At 50.9% G+C, this 21652-nt stretch overlaps 1 protein-coding gene across 2 annotated transcripts in view; it reads right to left on the reverse strand.

Moving 5' to 3' along the window:
• LOC135910803 (uncharacterized) overlaps nt 1–21652 on the reverse strand; it is an 85266-nt gene that overhangs the window by 10637 nt on the left and 52977 nt on the right. For both annotated transcript variants that reach the window (XM_070538479.1, XM_065442909.2), the window contains one exon: nt 3640–4086. In XM_070538479.1, coding sequence (XP_070394580.1) covers nt 3640–4086 — 447 coding nt within the window. The remainder of the gene's footprint in view (nt 1–3639; nt 4087–21652) is intronic.

Raw genomic sequence — 21652 nt, forward strand, 5'->3', positions numbered from 1 at the left:
AAGAAGAGCTGTTTGTTACCGGTGGGAGGTCTGTATATTGCAACGACCACTACATTTCTAGTAGATACAGTAATGCATTCCACATTAGAATCTATTATGCAAAATTCATCTATTACAGAATGTTTGTACAACTTATTTACGTACACAGCAACACCACCACCCTTGCAGTGAAGTCTTGATAATCCATTATAAGTGTAATTGTCAAAGCGGGGATGATCCTCATGGGATGTTAGCCATGTTTCTGTAAACACCAAAAAATCAAATCTATGCTTTATGGACGCAAAAAACAAGTTCAGATGGTCACCCTTGTGTTTAATACTTCGAGTATTAAAATGAATAGCACTGACCCCTTTCTTTAGAGAGCCGAGCTTAGTTTTGAAATCTTCAACATTATAGCCAGCACAAGTTGATTCGCAGTTCATGGAGGTGCGACAGTCCATCTTAGGAAAGGAACCTTACCTAGTCATTTTTTCCAGATCACCATGATCGGTGATCCTCAGAGCGTCAGTCAGTTCACTTTGACGTGCGAACACCTTACCCCCTATAGTCCAGACATATTTCCATGACACTAATTTCTTACGTGCAATGGCAGCACCTAACAACTGCTTATTAAACTGAGATAGATGCTCATTAACATAGACAGCCCCTCCATCCGAGGAACCAAGCATACTGTTATTAAGTCTCTGTTTCCTTGCCTTAGAAAGGAACGTGTTCCTTTTTACTCGTCGAACAAAACGAACTATAATGTTTGTCTCGTCCGAGTTCCGAGTGGGAATGCGGTGACATGTATCGATGTCCGATTCACTGACTGGCTCGCCAACAACTTCACGAATTTGTTTTATGACATCAACAGGCTGTGAATTCCCCTTGACGCCCTTTACTTCCAAATTGTTGAGCCTCGTGTACTGTTGTAGCTCTTCAACTTGTCGTGTCAACCGCTTGTTCTCGCTCCTCAAACCTTCATTACACTTAACAAGTTCGCTGACTTCTTTTCTCAGTGCCTTAACCTCAGAGGTGATCTTCTTCGTCTCATCGCAAGTGTCGCTGCAGAATTTCATGCTGTCTTTCACAGAACGAAGTTCTAATCTCATTTCACGCTTAAGATCGTCGAAGGCTTTAGCTAAGTCCTTAGACATATTAGAAAAAGAAGAACGACAAATTGAACAAAAAAAACAGTAGCCAAGAACTTACTTCTCGAGTCTTGTTAAGAATTCCGTTCGTAGAGGACTCGAAACAGTTTTGGAAAAACGTTCGTCTCAATGGTAAAGAAAATACATCTATTCCTCCTGTAAAATATTCTCACACAATCGTTGACGATGATGCGTCTAAGGCAGCCATCTTTAGCAGTTATTTTTCGTCCGTGTTTAGTCAAAGTTGTTCACGCGTTGTTAGCATGGTTTTTTCAACTGAGGCAGGAGTGATGCCTGAGGTCACTTTTAGTGTGCCGGGTATTCGAAAATTGTTAGAAAGTTTCAAACCAGCTAATGCGTGTGGGCCTGATGATATTCCAGCAGTGATATTGAGGAACTGTTCGATAACGTTATCTTTGTACTGTCACTGTTTATTTCCGAAATGCTTAGCTTAGAAAGCACTACCTCGTGATTGGAAATTAGCACGTGTTACACCTGTTCATAAGAATGGACCGAGAAATGACGTTGAGAACTACAGGCCGGTGTCTTTAACTAGTATAACATGCAAAATATTTGAGCATGTCCTTTATAGCTGTATAATGACACATTTGGTTAAACATAATATTTTGCACCCTAGTCAACACGGATTTCGGCAAGGTTTTTCTTGCTCAACGCAGCTTTTTGAGTTCACGCATGATTTGACTCTAGCAATAGATAAGCGTAAAGTAGTTGGCTGTATTTTCTTGGACTTCAAAAAAGCATTCGATGTTGTTCCTCATGACCTTCTTATTAGTAAATTACAGGGCTGGATAGCCGAGTATCTATCTCTAAGACAGCAGTCAGTCGTTCTCAATGGTTGTTCTTCCGGATATGCTCCCGTGACCTCAGGAGTTCCTCAGGGCTCAGTTCTGGGCCCTCTTTTGTTTCTGTTGTATATAAATGATATTACTATTGGCCTCAAATCTTCGTTCAGAACGTTCGCGGATGACTGTGTATTTTAGAGCACTATAGAGAATGAACGTGATTCCGAATACCTGCAGCATGATTTGAATGTAATAGCATCCTGGTGTGCCCATTCAGAAGTGTCATTGAATGTTAAAAAGTGTGTTCACGTCACCTTTACAAGGAAACGTTCATACCAGCTGAATACGTATACCGTAAATAACGCTGCTTTAAGCACGACCAGGGAATATAAATATCTAGGAGTTTAGTTAACGAGTGATTTGAAGTGGACTAGGCCCGTTCACCACATCAAAGTTAAAGCTGCACGTGTTCTGGGTTTTTTTAAGACGAAATTTCAGCGAACTTCCATCTAACTTAAAAGAACAACTCTATTTCACTCATGTGCGCTCATTGTTAGATTACGCATGCGTTTGCTGGGATCCGTATTCCAAAGAGCTGGCCTATACGCTTGAAAAAATACAGAATAGGGCAGTGCGATTCGTTTTAGGTAATTGGGATCGTCAACTTAGTATGAGAGAAAGCAAAAGTAAACTTAAATGGGAAGACTTGAAAGATCATAGACGGAACCTCAGGGTGAAATGTTTTAATAATATCTACCATTCCAACACTGGAATCGATAAGGAGAAGTACATCCAAGCGACTTCCTACATATCCCAAAGAAGGGACCACAGTCTCAAAGTAAATGAACTTTTCTTTAAAGGTGACGTCTAGCGCTATTCATTTTTCATTAGATGTATAAGAGATTGGACTGATCTCCCGCCTATGATTGTATCCATTGGCTCTAATGATCATTTTTACCGCGCTTTGTCTAATTAGTTTCTTTATCGGTCTCAAATATGATGCTTATTTTTATGTATGCCCCTGCTGCAATGCCTGCAAAGGCGAAGCAGGTATCAAATAAATAAATAAATAAATAAATAAATAAATAAATAAATAAATAAATAAATAAATAAATAAATAAATAAATTGGGCTGCGATTCTGCGAAGCTTCAAAAGTCTGCTTTCTTTTTTAACATTAGACGCCCGGCGCATTCTACCGTAGCACATCTACCTAAAGCAAAATTACTCAACAATAGCATATTTGCAAGCACGACTGTTGATAAAATAGGACATGCAAATGGGGCTCAGGGTAAAACAAAAGTGAAAAACATATATACTAGTAATTCAAGAGAACGGTTGGTGCTTCAAAACGTATCATAAATAGTTGAAGGTGTAATGTTATCCCTCGTCGTACAAGGCAGAATAGCGATTTTACTTCGTTTTCTTCCACTGTTTACAAAAAAAGTGCCGAGTACGTAATCAGGTGGGGACGGACGGCGACCCCTCCTCCCCCCCCCCCACATCGCCTTTTCATTAGCTCACGCTCTTTCAGTGCACTCGGACGTAAAAGAGAACGCGCACACAACAGCAAAAGCAAATAAAGGGGGGTCTTGCGAAGGGCCGATTCAACTTATGTGAACGTTTGCTAGTAGGAATAGCTGCAACGTTTCATTAACGATTTTATATTGTAAGTTCTCTGTCGGGTGGAAAAGGTTGTCCAACTCACCGTCAGGCCGGGTGCAAAGAACGGAACGTTCCAGGCGACCGGTTGCACCAGGTACAGCCGGCTGCCACTGCTGGCGTCGTCGTCGATCTCCTCCCATGCCAGGACGCGCCAGTCAGCCGTGGCGACCAGTTCATCGAACAGGCCGCAGCAGGCGTCACCGGCGGCTGAGACCAGCGCACTGACGCCGTCTTCGCGGGCGCAGCAGGTGGCGTCGCACTCCCGCCTCTCCGGAAGGAACGCCTCGGGGAGGCGGCCGCTGGAGGCCCACTGCCAGACCGCGATGAACGAGCTGCGCACCGGGTAGTAGGTAGCCCACGACCCGAACACGTCGGCCGCGTGCCGGAGCAGGCTGATGGAGAGACGGTTGCGCGACAGAAGCCGGAGGCCGCGCGCGTCGCTCGAGCGCCAGTGCACGCCCACGAAGTCGCCAAGGAAGGCGTCCGTCACCTGGGGTTACGGTAGTGCCGTGGTACCCCTAGTTTGCTGTCTTCCCTGCCTCACTCCCCACCTCTAGCTGACGTCATTTGCTGACTGGTGAAAGTGCGCGGGAGGGTAAGGGGAAATGGGTAGAGTATCCGGCGGTCATGCTGGGGGACCCTGGTTGAATCTCACCGCAGGACACGTAATCTCTCGTGTCGAAGATACCCGAACCGAGGCGAGGGAGCGAACTCGCTTGTTTACGCGTGCGTCCACCTTAATACCCACACACCTATATGAACCCGCCTACCTGGCCACCTACTTTCTTATCCACTCATCGACATACCTGTCTATCCACCATGAAATGAAATGTTTCTTTTTTTATATTTTAACACATGAAAGGGAAAAATTGCCATCCACCCGATGGTATAGCACGCAGATAAGTAGAAAACTTAAACGGGTTGCGCAGGAAAAGAAACCCTCATGTGTTCTAATTGCAGCTACGTGCCGCGCTGGGCGGTTGCCAATTCCCTTTCAGAAATATTTCTCTACCTTAACCAGCTTTTGCGGAACTGTGGCGCTGAAACGGGCTCCCTGAAGTGCCGTAGAAAATAGCGCCTCTTCCTCTTCACGATCTCGCTCTCTCTCTCTCTGCAGAACTAATTTGTCATGTTCAACTTCTTTGTGCTTCGAGATGACCATTACTTCAGCCTCTCGCGGCGATTTGCTAGTCTTCTGGTTTGTTCAGCTGCTAGATCGGCTGACCCAGAAAAGCGTTGGTCCCAGGTTCGATCCCTAGACCAGGACCAATTGTAGTTAATGGCGAGGCTTTCTGCAAAACCCGTCTGGATTTACTTTGAGTCTATGTGCTACGGTCGAGTCAACGACATTTTTCCCTTTCATTAAGCCGTATCCACACAACTTGTCTGGAATATTTTACATCATCAAGAAACATAACCCTTAAACTACCATCATCATCAGCCTGGTTACGCCCACTGCAGGGCAAAGGCCTCTCCCATACTTTTCCAACAACCCCGGTCATGTACTAATTGTGGCCATGTCGTCCCTGCGAACTTCTTAATCTCATCCGCCCACCTAACTTTCTGCCGCCCCCTGCTACGCTCCCCTTCCCTTGGAATCCAGTCCGTAACCCTTAATGACCATCGGTTATCTTCCCTCCTCATTACATGTCCTGCCTATGCCCATTTCGTTTTCTTGGCTTAAACTAAGAAGTCATTAACTCGCGTTTGTTTCCTCACCCAATCTGCTCTTTTCTTATCTCTTAACGTTACACCCATCATTCTTCTTTTCATAGCTCGTTGCGTCGTCCTCAATTTAAATAGGACCCTTTTCGTAAGCCTCCAGGTTTCTGCCCCGTAGGTGAGTACTGGAAGACACAGCTATTATACACCTTTCTCTTGAGGGATAATGGCAACCTGCTGTTCATGATCTGAGAATGCCTGCCAAACGCACCCCAGCCCATTCTTATTCTTCTGATTATTTCCGTCTCATGATCAGGATCCGCCGTCACTACCTGCCCTAAGTAGATGTATTCCCTTACCACTTCCAGTGCCTCGCTACCTATTGTAAATTGCTGCTCTCTTCCGAGACTGTTAAACATTACTTCAGTTTTCTGCAGATTAATTTTTAGACCCACTCTTCTGCTTTGCCTCTCCATGTCAGTCAGCATGCATTGCAATTGGTCCCCTGAGTTACTAAGCAAGGCAATATCATCAGCGAATCGCAAGTTACTAAGGTATTCTCCATTAACTTCTATCCCCAATTCTTCCCAATCCAGGTCTCTGAATACCTCCGGTAAACACGCTGTGAATAGCATTGGAGAGATCGTATCTCCCTGCCTGACGCCTTTCTTTATTGGGATTTTGTTGCTTTCTTTATGGAGGACTACGGTGGCTGTGGAGCTGCTTTAGATATCTTTCAGTATTTTTACATACGGCTCGTCTACACCCTGATTCCGTAATGCCTCCATTACTGCTGAGGTTTCGACAGAATAAAGCGCTTTCTCGTAATCAATGAAAGCTATTTATCTAAGGGTTGGCTATATTCCCCACATTTCTCTATCACCTGATTGATAGTGTGAATATGGTCTATTGTTGAGTAGCCTTTACTGAATCCTGCCTGGTCATTTGCTTGACAGAAGTCTAAGGTGTTCCTGATTCTATTTGCGATTACCTTAGTAAATAGTTTGTAGGCAACTGACAGTAAGCTGATCGGTCTATAATTTTTCAAGTCTTTGGCGTCCCCTTTCTTATGGATTAGGATTATGTTAGCGTTCTTCCAAGATTTCGGTACGCTCGAGGTCATGAGGCATTGCGTATACAGGGTGGCCAGTTTCTCTAGAACAATCTGCCCACCATCCTTCAACAAATCTGCTGTTACCTGGTCCTCCCCAGCTGCCTTCCCCCTTTGCATAGCTTCCAAGGCTTTCTTCACTCTTTCCGGCGTTACCTGTGGGTTTTTGAATTCCTCTAGACTATTCTCCCTTCCATTATCGTCGTGGGTGCCACTGGTGCTGTATAAATCTCTATAGAACTCCTCAGCCGCTTGAACTATCTCATCCATATAAGTAATGATATTGCCGGCTTTGTCTCTTAACGCATACATCTGATTCTTGCCAATTCCTAGTTTCTTCTTCACTGCTTTCAGGCTTCCTCCGTTCCTGAGAGCTTGTTCAATTCTATCCATATTGCTACGGCACAATATGTGCGATCACGAAAGGCCAGCAGTGTGAAGACGACGACGACGATTTAGATGCTAGCGCGGGCTGTTGCCTCTTGGCCTAGCGCAGCGTATTTTCCTTGTAAATATATTTGTACATAGCTTTTCGTCTGCGTCATCCTACGTAACATATCTGGTGGAGGTGGACGTTCCCTGTACCTCGTCACGGACCTTCGCAGTGGCCGGTACGTCGAGCCTTCCTTCATGGCTCCCGGCGACGACAACCCGACTCCGCCGGCTCCGACACCTGCTGCCCCTTCGACGACCTACGTCACTCTCCCCGCTACCCGTGATCCTGGCGTATTCTCGGGCCACGATGGGGAAGACGTCGATGACTGGATCAGCCTCTATAAACACGTCAGCCGCAATAACCGGTGGGACCCTACTATTATGCTCGCCAACGTAGTCTTTTACCTCGGTGGCACACCTCGAGTTTGGTATCGCACGCACGAAGATGAGCTCACCAGTTGGGATTCACTTAAGACACAGCTTCGAGACTTGTTCGGCAACCCCTACGGTCAAAAACTTGCCGCGCAGAAGGCGCTTTCCGGCCGTGTGCAGACGTCAACAGAGCCCTATGTCACGTACATTCAGGACGTCTTGGCTCTGTGCCGCAAAGTTGACACCCACATGACTGAGTCAGACAAGGTTTCCCACATCCTCAAAGGCATTGCCGATGACGCCTTCAACTTGCTCGTTTGCAACAACGTAGCCACGGTGGATGCTGTTATAAAAGAGTGCCGCCGCCTGGAACTCGCCAAAAGCCGACGTATTGACCAGCAGTTTGCCCGTCTTCCCAACACCCCAGCGACATCTTCCTGTGCCGACGCTCCTCGTCCCAACAACACTGCCGATGTTACCAGGATCGTCCGGCGTGAGATCGAGGCCGCCTATCCGGCTGCCTTCGACTCCAGTCCCACCAACACATCTGCAGTCACGGTCTCACTGATCCAGGCAGTTGTCCGCCAGGAGTTTGAAAACATGGGTCTTCACACCATCTGCTCGTCCCATCGCCCTGCTACCCACCCGGCCCATCGCCCTGATACACCGCCCGGCTTCTTCGATTTCGCCCCGTCCCGCATCTTCTTACCCACCACGTTTCCGCAACCCATCTGAGTGGCGCACTGCTGACGACAAGACTATTTGTTTCCACTGCCATCGAATCGGCCACATTTCTCGGCACTGTCGTAGTCGCTGGAGTTCCCCGATCCGGTCTACTTATACTGCCTACTCTCACCCCTCAGGTGGCCCTTCTCGTCCCTATGCCGCACGCTCCGATAATGCCGCCACTGATTCTCCTGCAACGAACCGCCCCTATTCTCGTTCGCCTTCGCCCCACCGACGACAATCTCGCTCTCCCCAGCCCCGTCGCTCCTATTCGCCGACTCCCTTCGGGCGCCGCTCCCAGCCGGAAAACTAGACGATGCAGCGCCTCGAGGTGACGCTGCATTGCTCCGTACGCCGCCAAATCCTCTACTGACTTTGCCCACTCATCTGAACCTTCTTGACGTGCACGTCGACGGTGTTTCCGTGTCTGCTCTCATAGACACTGGGGCGCATTTGTCCGTAATGAGCGCTGACTTTCGTAACCGGCTCAAGAAAATTATCACGCCCGCCACGACGCCTGTTGTCCGTGTCGCCGATGGCGGAACAGCCCCCGTAATTGGTATGTGTACCGCCCGCGTCTCCTTCGCCGATCGCTCAACAATCGTGCTATTCACAGTCATCGCCCACTGTCCCCACGACATCATCCTCGGCTTAGACTTCCTCTCCGCACATTCTGCTCTCATCGATTGTTCCGCCAGTACTCTCCGCCTTGACCTGCCTGTTCTGGATCCTACTGAACCACACCCCAGTCGCCTCAGTTCCGCCGACTTCGTTCGCTTGCCACCTTCGGCACTGACCTACGTTGACCTAGTGTCATCCCCACCAGTCCCCGACGGTCACTACATCGCGGCTCCTATGCAAGACGTCCTCCTTACACACGGGATCACACTACCCCATACAGTTTTATCTATTACGGCGAATTGCGTCTGCCTGCCAGTGGTCAACTTTGGCTTGACGACACAAGTGCTGCCACGTGGGATGTCTTTGGCCCAGCTTTGTTCGTTCGAGGATCACTCAGTAGCATCCATTGCAGTAGACGACACTTCATCCGATAATTTTCTACCATCGCAGTCGACAAATTGTTCCATCGCTGACTTACGGAAAATGATTGCGCCCGACTTGCCCTCCGAGCACGCTCGTGAACTCTACCGCGTTCTGTTTTCCTACCACGATATTTTTTACTTTAACGATCCTCCTTTAGCCCAAACTACAGCTGTCAAACATCGCATTAATACCGGCGATGCCCCTCCTATTCATCGCCGCCCGTATCGAGTGTCACCAGCTGAGCGTCAAGTTATTCACGCAGAAGTTCGCAAAATGCTTGCCAAGAACATTATTGAACCGTCATGCAGTCCTTGGGCGTCACCGGTTGTGCTGGTAAAAAAGGATGGCTCATGGCGCTTTTGCGTGGATTATCGGCACCTTAACAGGGTTACCAAAAAGGACGTGTACCCCCTACCTCGGATTGATGACGCCCTTGACTGCCTCTACGGTGCTCGCTATTTCTCCTCTATTGACCTTCGCTCCGGCTATTGGCAGATTGCCGTGGACGATCTCGACCGCGAGAAGACTGCCTTTGTGACACCCGACGGTCTTTATCAATTCAAGGTGATGCCGTTCGGCCTATGTAACGCTCCTGCCACTTTTGAACGCATGATGGACTCCCTTCTTCACGGTTTCAAATGGTCCACGTGCTTGTGCTACTTGGACGACGTTATCGTATTCTCCCCAACGTTCGCTACGCACCTCGAGCGCCTCTCAGCAGTCCTGGACGTTTTTCGGCGAGCCGGTCTGCAACTCAACGCATCGAAGTGCCAATTCGGCCGTCGCCAGATTACCGTCCTTGGACATCTCGTTGACGCGAACGGAGTGCAACCGGACCCAGGCAAGATCCATGCTGTTACGCACTTCCCTGTTCCGACGTGTGTCAAGGATGTGCGCAGCTTCATCGGCCTTTGTTCGTACTTCCGCCGTTTCGTGAGGAATTTCGCCGCCATAGCACGACCACTAACCGACCTTTTGAAAAAAGACTCTCCTTTCCAGTGGGGCGATAACGAGGCCTCTGCATTCTCTCATCTAATCGACATTCTCACAACGCCTCCCGTTCTGGCCCATTTCGATCCTTCTGCGCCTACCGAAGTCCGTACTGATGCCAGCGGTCACGGAATTGGAGCAGCACAACGCCAGCGTGGCCACGACCGTGTTATCGCTTACGCCAGCAGGCTCCTCTCACCCGCGGAGCGCAACTATTCCATCACTGAGCGTGAGTGTCTGGCCCTAGTTTGGGCGGTTGCGAAATTCCGCCCATACTTATATGGCCGATCCTTTTCCGTTGTCACAGACCATCACGCGCTTTGTTGGTTATGCTCATTGAAAGACCCTTCAGGAAGACTTGGTCGCTGGGCCTTACGCCTCCAAGAATATTCGTTCTCTGTCACCTACAAATCTGGCCGACTACACAAGGACGCTGACTGCCTGTCTCGCTACCCGGTAGACGAGCCTGACGACGCCGACAGTAGTACCGCCGACGGCATTTTCTCTGTGTCTGCCTTCGCTAACATCGCCGATGAGCAGTACCGAGACCTATCGCTGCGAGTACTCATCGAGCGTCTGCGCTCTACACCTACCGACGCATCCGTTCGCCGATATGTCCTCCAGGGCGGCATTCTGTACCGAAGGAGCTTTCTCCCTGATGGCCCTGATCTTCTTCTTGTCGTGCCAAAACATCTACGACAGGCTGTGCTCTTTGAGATGCATGACGCACCCACTGCAGGACATCTTGGGGTAACCCGTACGTACGACCGCGTCCGCCGCCGCTTCTATTGGCCTGGTCTCGCTCGCTCCGTTCGACGCTATGTTGCTGCCTGTGATCCCTGCCAGCGTCGGAAGACACCTCAGGTGCTACCTGCCGGTCATCTCCAGCCGATCACCGTCCCTGTGGAACCATTCTTTCGTGTTGGATTAGACCTGCTCGGTCCCTTTCCCACGTCATCCTCTGGGAACAAATGGGTAGCCGTCGCGACTGATTACGCCACCCGATACGCTATCACTCGGGCTCTCCCTACCAGCTGCGCCACTGACGTCGCGGACTTTCTCTTGCGTGATGACTTTCTCTCTTACACGATGCTTCGTAAGGCGACGAAACAAGCACTAGGCATGCCTATTTACTCGTCCACTCAAAAACTGCTAGACATGGGCGCCCACAACACTGTGGAGGAGCTCATCGAAGCCCACCTCTCTAATCAGAGAATCCGGCTCAGTCACACGGTACACGGACAAGCCCTCCTACGCAAAATAGGATGGCAGATCGAGCCAGTACCCATCAAGATGGCCCTTCCGGAAGACTGGAAAACGATCATTCAGACAAAACCCCTTCCCCGGAACATGACGCCGGGCAAGGACGACGAGAGGCGCACCGCGCGTGCTAAAGCACTAGCCCGGAAACTGGAAGAGAACCCCACGGTCCTCTACGCGGACGCCTCGCTCCAAAAACACAGTGACCGTGCCGCGGTGGTGGTTACATCAAAAGACAGGCTGATCGTCAGCGCGTCCCTGAAGACAACAGACCCCGCAGTTGCCGAAGAAGCGGCCGTGGCCATCGCACTCACGCAGCCGAGCGTGGACACCGTAGTCACCGACTCAAAGACAGCCTACAGAAGCTTCCGCAGGGGGGTAATCTCCTCCGCGGCCCGAGCCATTCTAGCCAAGCACAAGCCTCCGGGAAGAGCCATAGAGCTCGTGTGGGTCCCGGCTCACTCGCAGGTAGCAGGCAACACCATCGCCGACTACCATGCCCGAGAAATGTCGATCCGGGCCGAGCACGAGCCGGAAGAGCTACCGCACCCGGTTACCAGCTTTCGGGACATTACCCGGATGTACCGAGAGGAAAGGTGCAGACTGCCAGAACCGCACCCCAAACTCACCAGGCAACAACAGACGATCCTGCGTCGAGCGCAGGCGGGATCGCTTGCGCACCCCGTACTCATGAACCGCATGTACCCTGCGGAATACGATATGCTCTGTCCTTTTTGCAGAAGGGAAAAGGGCACCCTGCCGCACGTCTTGGCAGAGTGCACAGAGCTCAAGACCCCCCCTCCTCCCCTTCCCACCAACACCCCCAAACCCCAACCCCTTGAGCGATGGGAGACCTTGTTATCCAGCCCCGCCCTACCGATTCAGCTCGCACTGACGGACAGGGGCCAGGAGCTGCTGGAAACATATGGGTCCCGTAACTAGGGAACCACCCCGTCTGGTGCCTGCGTGCACCGCCGATTTATTTCGGGCCCAGCAAATGTTGCTTCATCATCATCATTCTCTTGCGTGACATTATCTTGCTTCATGGCGCCCCGCGACAGCTGCTCACTGACCGTAGTCGTAACTTCCTCTCGAAAGTTATCGCCGACATTGTACGTTCCTGCTCCACTCAACACAAGCTGACTACCTCATACCATCCTCAAACCAATGGCCTGACAGAGCGGTTAAACCGTACTCTTACCGATATGCTGGCCAAGTACGTTTCCAAGGACCACCACGACTGGGACATTGCCCTTCCTTACGTAACATTTGCGTACAATTCTTCCCGGCACGACACCGCCGGATTTTCTCCCTTTTATCTCCTGTACGGTCGCGAACCTACCTTGCCCCTAGACACGGCACTTCCTCCTGCTGCGGTCTCAACAAGCGAGTATGCGCGCGACGCCATCGCCCTCGCCGACCATGCACGCCAGCTTGCCCGTGCTCGACTTACGGCCTCACAGACCACTCAGCAGTGTCAGTACAACGCCCGCCATCGTGACGTACAGTTTTCACCTGGTGCGCTCGTGCTCCTGTGGTCGCCCTCTCGTCACGTCGGACTTTCCGAGAAACTTCTTTCGCGATACACAGGGCCCTACCGCGTGCTGCGCCAGGTGACGCCTGTGACTTACGAAATTGTTCCTGTGGGCTCAACCTCGTCCTCTCCTGTGGCATCTAGTGATGTCGTACACGTCAGTAGGCTCAAGGCCTACTACACTGCTTCCGAGTCCGATCTTTAGTCGCTCCGGGACGGCGCTTTTGCAGCCGGGGGTAGTGCTACGGCACAATATGTGCGATCACGAAAGGCGAGCAGTGTGAAGACGACGACGACGATTTAGATGCTAGCGCGGGCTGTTGCCTCTTGGCCTAGCGCAGCGTATTTTCCTTGTAAATATATTTGTACATAGCTTTTCGTCTGCGTCATCCTACGTAACAATATTATACTTCCTTATGTCAGCTGTCTTACGCTTGTTGATTAACTTCGAAGGTTCTGCCAGTTCTATTCTAGCTGTAGGGTTAGAGGCTTTCATACATTGGCGTTTCTTGATCAGATCTTTCGCCTCCTGCGATAGCTTACTGGTTTCCTGTCTAACGGAGTTACCGCCGACTTCTATTGCACACTCCTTAATGATGCCCACAAGATTGTCGTTTATTGCTTCAACACTAAGGTCCTCTTCCTGAGTTAAAACCGAATACCTGTTCTGTAGCTTGATCTGGAATTGCTCTATTTTCTCTCTTACCGCTAACAAATTGATCGGCTTCTTATGTGCCAGTTTCTTCCGTTCCCTCCGTTTCGAGCTCGTAGACATGCACAGCTATACACAAGAGACGAGACTTCGCGCCACAAAAAGCCGGGCGACACACATTCATGCTCCTCGGGTATGACGTCAACTAGATGCCCATTTTGCCCAACAACACGCCGTCGTGGGAAATCACGGCTCTCACCGATGGCAGGCCACTTCCTCTCAATATGGACCCTACTCAGCGAATGCGGCGCCTTGCATACGCCAAGAGGCATGCTAAGGCTACGAGTTCACTCTCCTTGACTTAACGCATCGTATACAGGGACGCTTCACTGCCTGCAGACTACGCTAGTAACACCTGTTATGCCACTGCGTGGTACGACCAGACAAATGAAAATCAGAACCGCCGCCATTATATATTATTTATATATGTAATATAGCTAATAGCCATCCTAGATTATTTGGAGTGGGCCCTCGCAACTCCGTCTCAAACTGACCCTGTTCACCATCATGTGTACACAGATTCCCAGGCTTCCCATCGGCCATGTGCTAATGTTATTTACACAGATCTCGTACTGCAGAGGATCCGGCACCAAGCACGCCTGCTTAGCGAATGCGGTCACGATGTTACCATTCACTGGGTCCCTGCGCACTGCGGTATCCCCGGAAACGAGAAGGCTCATAGACTGGCGCGCGCTCATCTCTCTACAGCGCTAGCCAGAGCCTCCGATAATCCTTATCCTCTCCTAGCTACCACACCTGAGGTAGCAGACCCGATGGCAGACAAGCATGCGATCAAACAACGACGTGCCGCCTACCTCGCAGAAGTGGGCAATCCACTCTCTATACCGTGGCTTCCACCGAAGGTATTCACACGGTGAAAGTCAGTCTTGCTTCGGAGGATTCAGACAAGCACCTTCCTTACTCCACACTTGTTGAACCGTTTCCACAGGGGTGGCACACCGCCACCCGTAAGTGGGTTCTGTTCCATGTGCACATGTCGTGCTTATCTCAACCACTTTTGTTGGGAGTGCCCCCTCTACATCCCACCAAGGCTTCGTGCCCTGGCCACCATACAGCGGGGACCCTGGCCTTCTTCTCTCCGGACTTGGGCTTGCCCGGATACCACGTCTCCGGACCATGCCATCGAGCTCTGGCGAGCACTGCTGCTGTTCCTCCAGGACCCTGCAGCACCACCCGTCGGCGATCGGCTCCGCGACAGCCACAAGCGTCAGGCGGCCCTCACTTAGCTGCCTCCAGGAAGTTCGTTAATAAAACGGACGCAGCCTTACCCTGGAGAACGCCAGGGGGCGCCGAGTAGTGCGGACGCGCAAACATCGGCTCCTGCTTTTTCAAATGATTTTGGTGAATGTTTTTGACAAATCCTGGAAAGTTGTGCATCATTCTACGCAGTATGTAGCAAGGAACCAGCCCATACCGGACTCTTGTCGACAGGTGAGCTTTTCGACAATTTGAGAGACTTTGAACTACCAAGCAAGGTGTTCGTCGGCTCACTCTACCGAACGCAGCCCAGCGTCGGCGCGGCATCCGTGGCAAGCCACGGCCTACTCGGCGTTGTGGGGCGAAATGCCTGAAGTTGAGATGGTGGAAGGGGTCGAGATCGACCCCGCCGAAGCAAATTGCCCGGGCTGGACCACAGCAGTGGGCAGAAACAAGAAGGCTCGACCGGAGACGCCGAAGTCGACGGCCAGCACGGAGACGCACAATGGCGGGAAAGGTGGCCGCCGCACGGCCACCCGACAGAGCGCGATGAAGCAGCTCGCGAACGCCTCAAGACTCCCGAAAATGCCTCGGGACCATATACGCATCATCGTCAGACCAAGAGGAGGCCTCGACGTTAAGAAAGTCAGTACGATTCGACTAGCCCAAGCTTTGGCCATGGCGGCGGCCTTAGCTCCGGACGAAGTGGGTGAAGATATCATTTGCCCCAACGCTGCTCAGAACATTCTGGTGGTTTCTACGCCGGTGAGAAAAAACGCGTGTGCCTACGCGTCCGTTCAGCAGATACACCTCAGGGAAGGCAAGTACGACGTGGCAGCTTATTTAGCCGCCTCGGACAACACATGCAAGGGAGTCGTTCGCGGGGTCGACGCCGACTTCAGCGATGCTCAGCTGCGGACCATGATTGTCAACCAACGGAACCCGAAAGCGCTCGAGGTGAGACGCATCAAGAGTACTACGACGGTGGTGGTGCTCTTCGAAGGTATGAGAGTGCCGAACTACGTCATGTGTGGCGCGGGCATGCTGCCCTGCACGCTATACAGAAGACAAGTGGAAGTGTGTTACAACTGTGGCGATTTGGGACATCGAGCTGATGTGTGCCCGAACCCAAGCAGAAAGAAATGCAGGGGATGCGGTGTAGCCTCCCCAGCCGAGGATCATCAGTGCACGCCAAAGTGTTCCATCTGCGGGGGTCCTCACCTCACTGCGGACCGCAAGTGCAAGCAGCGATTCCAGCTGCCCTACATAGTACGACAAAGACGACGACGGCGCAGGCGCGCCAAGATGTCACAGGTGGCCCAGGAAGTTCGTTCACGTGACTTCAGTTTGACAAGCGCGCCTGGACGTGCGCGTTCGCTGACTCCAGCGGATCGTCAACGCAGCCTCTCCAGAGGGCGCCCCCGGTCTCGCTTCAGGGACCGCTCCCACTCCAGAGGACCTTCCCACTCCAAGGGGCGTTCCCAATCCCGGGCGCGCATCCAGGAAGGACCTGGACCCTCATGGGCGGACCGAGTCAAGCCCAAGACTGACAAGGCGCCAACAAAGGTAACGCAGGTAACATTGCCAGAGCATAGGGAAGACCCCCGAGTAACACAGCTCTTGCAAGAAAACGCTAACCTGAAGGCAGAAATTCAAAAGATGAAGGCCGATTTCGAGGCCTTTCGGCAAGCAAACCTACAGCAAAGGCAAGAGTCCTCTTCGGCAAACGGAGAAGTGCAGGCGCGTACTGCTAAACGTAGGGCCACGTCCTCGCAGGAGGCAGCCGAAGAAACTGCCACGACGGAGGCAGCGATGCAACGCTCGCTGGACCGTTTACAAAAATCAGTGAATGAATTGATCAAGGGCAATCAAATGCTGCTCTTCAGAGTACAAGTTCTAGAAAACGTGCAAACTAAGCGCGCTGAACCAGTGAGCATGGAAGTCGCTCCAGCGGCAGCTAGAGAAGCTACAGGTAGCGTCCTAGAGGCCCTCTCGAGCCTTAACAATGGCGGGACACACTAAAGAATTTATCATATGGCAGTGGAACTGCGCCAGTTTTCAGAGGCGAAAGGCCCCACTGCAGCAACTTATTGCGACACAGTCGAACAAACCACATGTTATCTTACTACAGGAAACTAGAACTGAAATTTCGTCATTTCCAGGTTACCGAGCTATCTCGGCAACCGGAGAGGGCAAACTCGGCCTGGCGGTCCTAGTTGCAAAGAAGTGTTCCTTTCAAGAGCACAAATTGCAGTTGGGCAACACGAGGGCGGAGGTATTTCTTATCGAAATCATTCCCAGCAGCTGGCTTAAAAACAGCGTTTTCATTTTAAACATTTACAGTTCCCCGAGGGACCGTCACCAGGCATTCTTATCGATTATAGCCAAGGCGGCGGCGAAAGCAAGGGATGCTCCACTTGTGGTAGCTGGAGACTTCAACGCGGCGCATGAGGCGTGGGGTTATGTGAGACACTCCCCTAAAGGAATAAATCTACTTCAAGCGGTTACAAACTGCTCATTAGAGCTAGTTACGGACCCACAGTTTCCCACGCGCATCGGTAATTCAGTCTCGCGGGACACCACGCCGGATCTGGCCTTTGTTAAGAATGCCACCTCTGTTAGTTGGCACAATAAGCAAGAAAACCTGGGAAGTGACCATTTTATTGTGGAGATTTCTCTGGAAGTTGCCGCAGCCCCCTTAGGGCGTTCACCGTAGTAGACTAGGACGCCTTCCGTAAACGCCGGGGAGAGGACTTGGAGGAGTACGAGTCCTTCGAAGACCTCTTAAGGAGAATCAAAGAGGACGTCAAGGCTGTTACTAAAACAGTCGAAACTGATTTAAAAGTAAGCAGGATGGATGCGCACTTGGCGCACCTGGTAGAGGCCAAAAACTCATTACTCGCCAGATGGCAAACACAGAGGCTCAATCGGAGGCTGCGTAAGAAAGTAGCGATGATAAATCGTGAAATCGAAGCGTATTGCCAAGAATTGAGCAAGCAGCAATGGAACGAGGTTTGCTCGGCAGTCGACGGACAGATGCGTACGGGAGGCAAATGGAACCTCTTGAAGCAACTGTTAGATGACTCCCAATCCAAAAGCAATCAGGCCCTAGCTGTTGATAGAATAATTCATAATCTTAAAGGAAAGGGGCTAACAGATGCAGACATACTTCAGAGCCTAAAGGACAGGTATCTCCCCCTAGGCCCCACGGGGAACGAGGACTACCCAGAGTATACAGGCGAAACCATGGAGGAGCTTGATGCCCCGGTGACTAAAGCGGAAGTCAGAAAGGTGCTACACGAGCTACACGGCCGCTCGGCGCCCGGGCCGGATGGCATCTCCAACAGACTCCTGCGTAACCTCGATGAGAAATCAATTGAGAAGCTTACGGAACAGATAAACCGCACGTGGGAAACTGGCTGGGTGCCACAGGACTGGAAAACGGCCTCTGTTGTCCTTATCCCGAAAGCAGGTAAAACACTGACACCCGAGAACCTTAGGCCAATCTCGCTCACGTCCTGCGTGGGCAAGGTGGCTGAGCACGTCTTCCATGAGAGAGTAACGAGATACATCGAGGAACGAGAACTGTTCCCGTGTAACATGGTAGGCTTCAGGCCCTCTCTATCCGCGCAAGACATCATGCTTCTCATCAAAAGGCAGATTATCGACGTGAACACCAGGGATGTTAGAGGCATTTTAGCGTTAGATCTCGCCAAAGCCTTTGACACCATCACACACAGATTCATTCTGGAATCCATCTCGCACCTGAACTTAGGGAAACGCTTTCACGCTTACGTCAGCTCTTTCTTAAGGGACCGTAAAGCCACTATTAAAATCGGTCAACTAAGATCCGACGAGTTCAAATTAGGGGCTAAGGGCACTCCGCAGGGTGCAGTAATATCACCCCTCCTTTTCAATATAGCGATGAAAGGCCTCTCGGAAAGACTGGCTAGGGTCGAGGGCACGAATCATGCGCTCTATGCGGACGACATCACCGTTTGGACCGGTGGGGGGTCCGAGGGGGCCGTGGAGCATGCCCTTCAGGAGGCCTTGGATATTACGGAAGAGTACTTAAAAGGGACGGGACTCTGTCTATCACCCTCAAAGTCAGAACTACTGCTTTATAGACCGGATCGCAGGGGCAAGAGGCACTCTACCCCTCTCGAACAGATTCCTATTAACCTATACGCAGAATCTGGTCAGATGATTCCTAGAGTCGAATCGGTCAGGATTCTAGGTCTGATTCTAAATGCAAAGGGAAGCAACAATCAAACTGTTGTCCGCGTCAAGGCAAAAACGGAAAACATGCTCCGATTAATCACAAGAGTCTCGAACCGCAGAGGCGGCCTCAGTGAGAGCAATCTTCTTAGGCTGTATCATGCGTTCCTGATGAGTCACATAAACTACGTAGCATCGGCGCTCAATTGGTCCCGCTCGGAGGAGGCCAAAATTGATGCGCTGATGAGAAAAAACATTAAACACATACTGGGAATTCCCACTAGCACCAGCACGGAGAAGCTCCTACAATTAGGGGTTCACAATACCCTGACGGAGGTAGTCGAAGCCCAAAGAACGGCACAAACCGTCCGCCTCTCGTCTTCGAAGGCAGGCAGAAGCATATGAATGTCCGCAGGTCTAGCCCCCTTGGCAGTCGACGAGAATGCCATCATGCTCTCTCACGCCGTTAGAGCAACCTTTCAAGTTAGCCCTTTCCCTCGGAATGTACACCCCCAATATAATGCAGCTAGACTCAAGGCACGAGCCCGCTCTCTCATTGACTTTACGCACAAAAACCTGCAATTAACCACCTATGTAGATGCTGCCCAGTATGGGCGCACGGATTCATTTGTAGCTGTTGTAGCTGATCCTCATGGGAAAATTCTTAATGCAGCTTCGGTAAGACACACCACGGTAGCGGCGGCTGAACAGGCTGCCATCGCGCTAGCTATGAATGACCCCTCGCGGCCTTACATCTACACTGACTCGAGATCAGCCATACGAGCGTTTCTATCTGGCCTAATCTCAAAAGAGGCGGCGGCTATAATCAAGCAAAGACCGCCTGATGCTATTCACACTATTGCATGGTTCCCGGCGCACATGGGATCCAATGTACATTCCAGCAAACCCAACCCGAATGAGCTAGTTCATGACCAGGCGCGAGGTCTAACATTCCGCAATGGTCCTGATACGCTAAGCAGTCGGGATTGTGAGCATAACTCTGATCCTCTACTCTCTTTTAATGAAATAGTTAAGCACTATCAGCTTGGGCGCAGGCAATTCCCGCTGCCACACCCACAGCTAACCAGACCTCAATCTTCCACATTGAGAATGTTACAAACGGGATCTTTCCCTTCGAGAGGAAAGTTTAGCCGCTTTGCTCCGGACATCGACCCACACTGCCCCGAGTGCAATGAAGAGTATTGCTCGTTAGCACACATGCTCTGGCAATGCCCTGCGTTACAAAACGCATCTTTTAATCAACAAGAGGACTGGGAAGAGGCCCTTAAAAGCGGCGATCCCCAGGACCAACTACGGGCTGTCCAAAGGGCCCGCGAACGGGCGGAGGACCATGGTCTTCCGGACCCAACGTGGGAGCGGCCCGCAACTACGACTTAGTAGTTCCTTAGGACCTTAATAAAGTTTGTTGACTGACTGACTGAGCCTTACCCTACCCTTTTTGCAATAACACCCCTCCTCTTTCCACCGCAGCGTCTTCGGCGCATTTTAATGTGGAATAAACGCGGTTTCATTCATTCATTCACTCCTCGGGTCTAGGCTAATTCGAGTACTTACCATCCTATGGTTACTGCAGCGCACCTCGCTGAGCACGTCCACATCTTGTATGATGCCAGGGTTAGCGCAGAGTATGAGGTCTATTTAATTTCTAGTCTCGCCGTTCGGGCTCCTCCACGTCCGCTTTCGGCTATCCCGCTTGCTGAAGAAGGTATTCATTATCGGCATATTATTCTGTTCCGCAAACTCTACTAATAACTCTCCCCTGCTATTCCTAAAGCCTATGCCATATTCCCCTACTGACCTGTCTCCAGCCTGCTTCTTGCCTACCCTGGCATTGAAGTCGCCCATCAACATAGTGTATTTTGTTTTGACTTTTCCCATCGCCGATTCCACATCTTCATAGAAGCTTTCGACTGCCTGGTCATCAAGACTGAATGTAGGGGCGTAGACCTGTACGACCTTCAATTTGTAACTCTTGTTAAGGAAGTTTCACAACAAGACCTGCCACCATGTCGTTAATGCTATAGAGTTCCTGTATGTTACCAGCTATATCCTGATAAATCGGGAATCCGACTCCTAATTCTCGCCTCTCTGCTAAGCCCCGGTAGCACAGGACGTGCCCGCTTTTTAGCACTGTCTGTATATGCTTCGTCTGGCCTCCTAACTTGACTGAGCCCTATTATAACCCATTTGCTACCCTTTAATTCCTCCAACAGCACTGCTAGACTCGCCTCACTAGATAACGTTCTAGCGTTAAACGTTGCCATGTTCCTATTCCAATGGCGGCCTGTACGTAGCTATTCTTAGCACCCTCTGCTGCGTTGCAGGTCTGACCGCCGCCGTGGTCAGTTGCTTCGCAGCTGCTTGGTTGTGTTCATATAGGAGGTTGTGGCGAAGTACTGCACCAGGGTGGCCAATCCTGCTCTGGTGAGGGAGTGCGTTACCGGTTCTGGTCACCCGTATCAGGCCACACTCCAGGCCTGTTTATGCAATTTTATCAACGCGCGGATTTTTTTTTTAACCGGTGGAAAATTGCGCGGAACCGGGATTCGAACCACTGACCTCTTGCACGCGAGGCGGGTGTTCTACCTCTACGCCACCACTGCACCTTATACCCTTAAACCCTTAAACTATGATGTGGAGAAAAAACTCTTTAGCCCCTTCTGCGAAGTAGACTGCTGACCGGGTGTTTTCCGGGATCACGTGGTGGCAGGTGCCAACTTTGTGTCACACTGCTGACAAAAACGTATAAATCG

Source organism: Dermacentor albipictus, chromosome 5, assembly GCF_038994185.2.
Source record: "Dermacentor albipictus isolate Rhodes 1998 colony chromosome 5, USDA_Dalb.pri_finalv2, whole genome shotgun sequence".
NCBI classification, from domain to species: Eukaryota; Metazoa; Arthropoda; class Arachnida; order Ixodida; family Ixodidae; genus Dermacentor; species Dermacentor albipictus.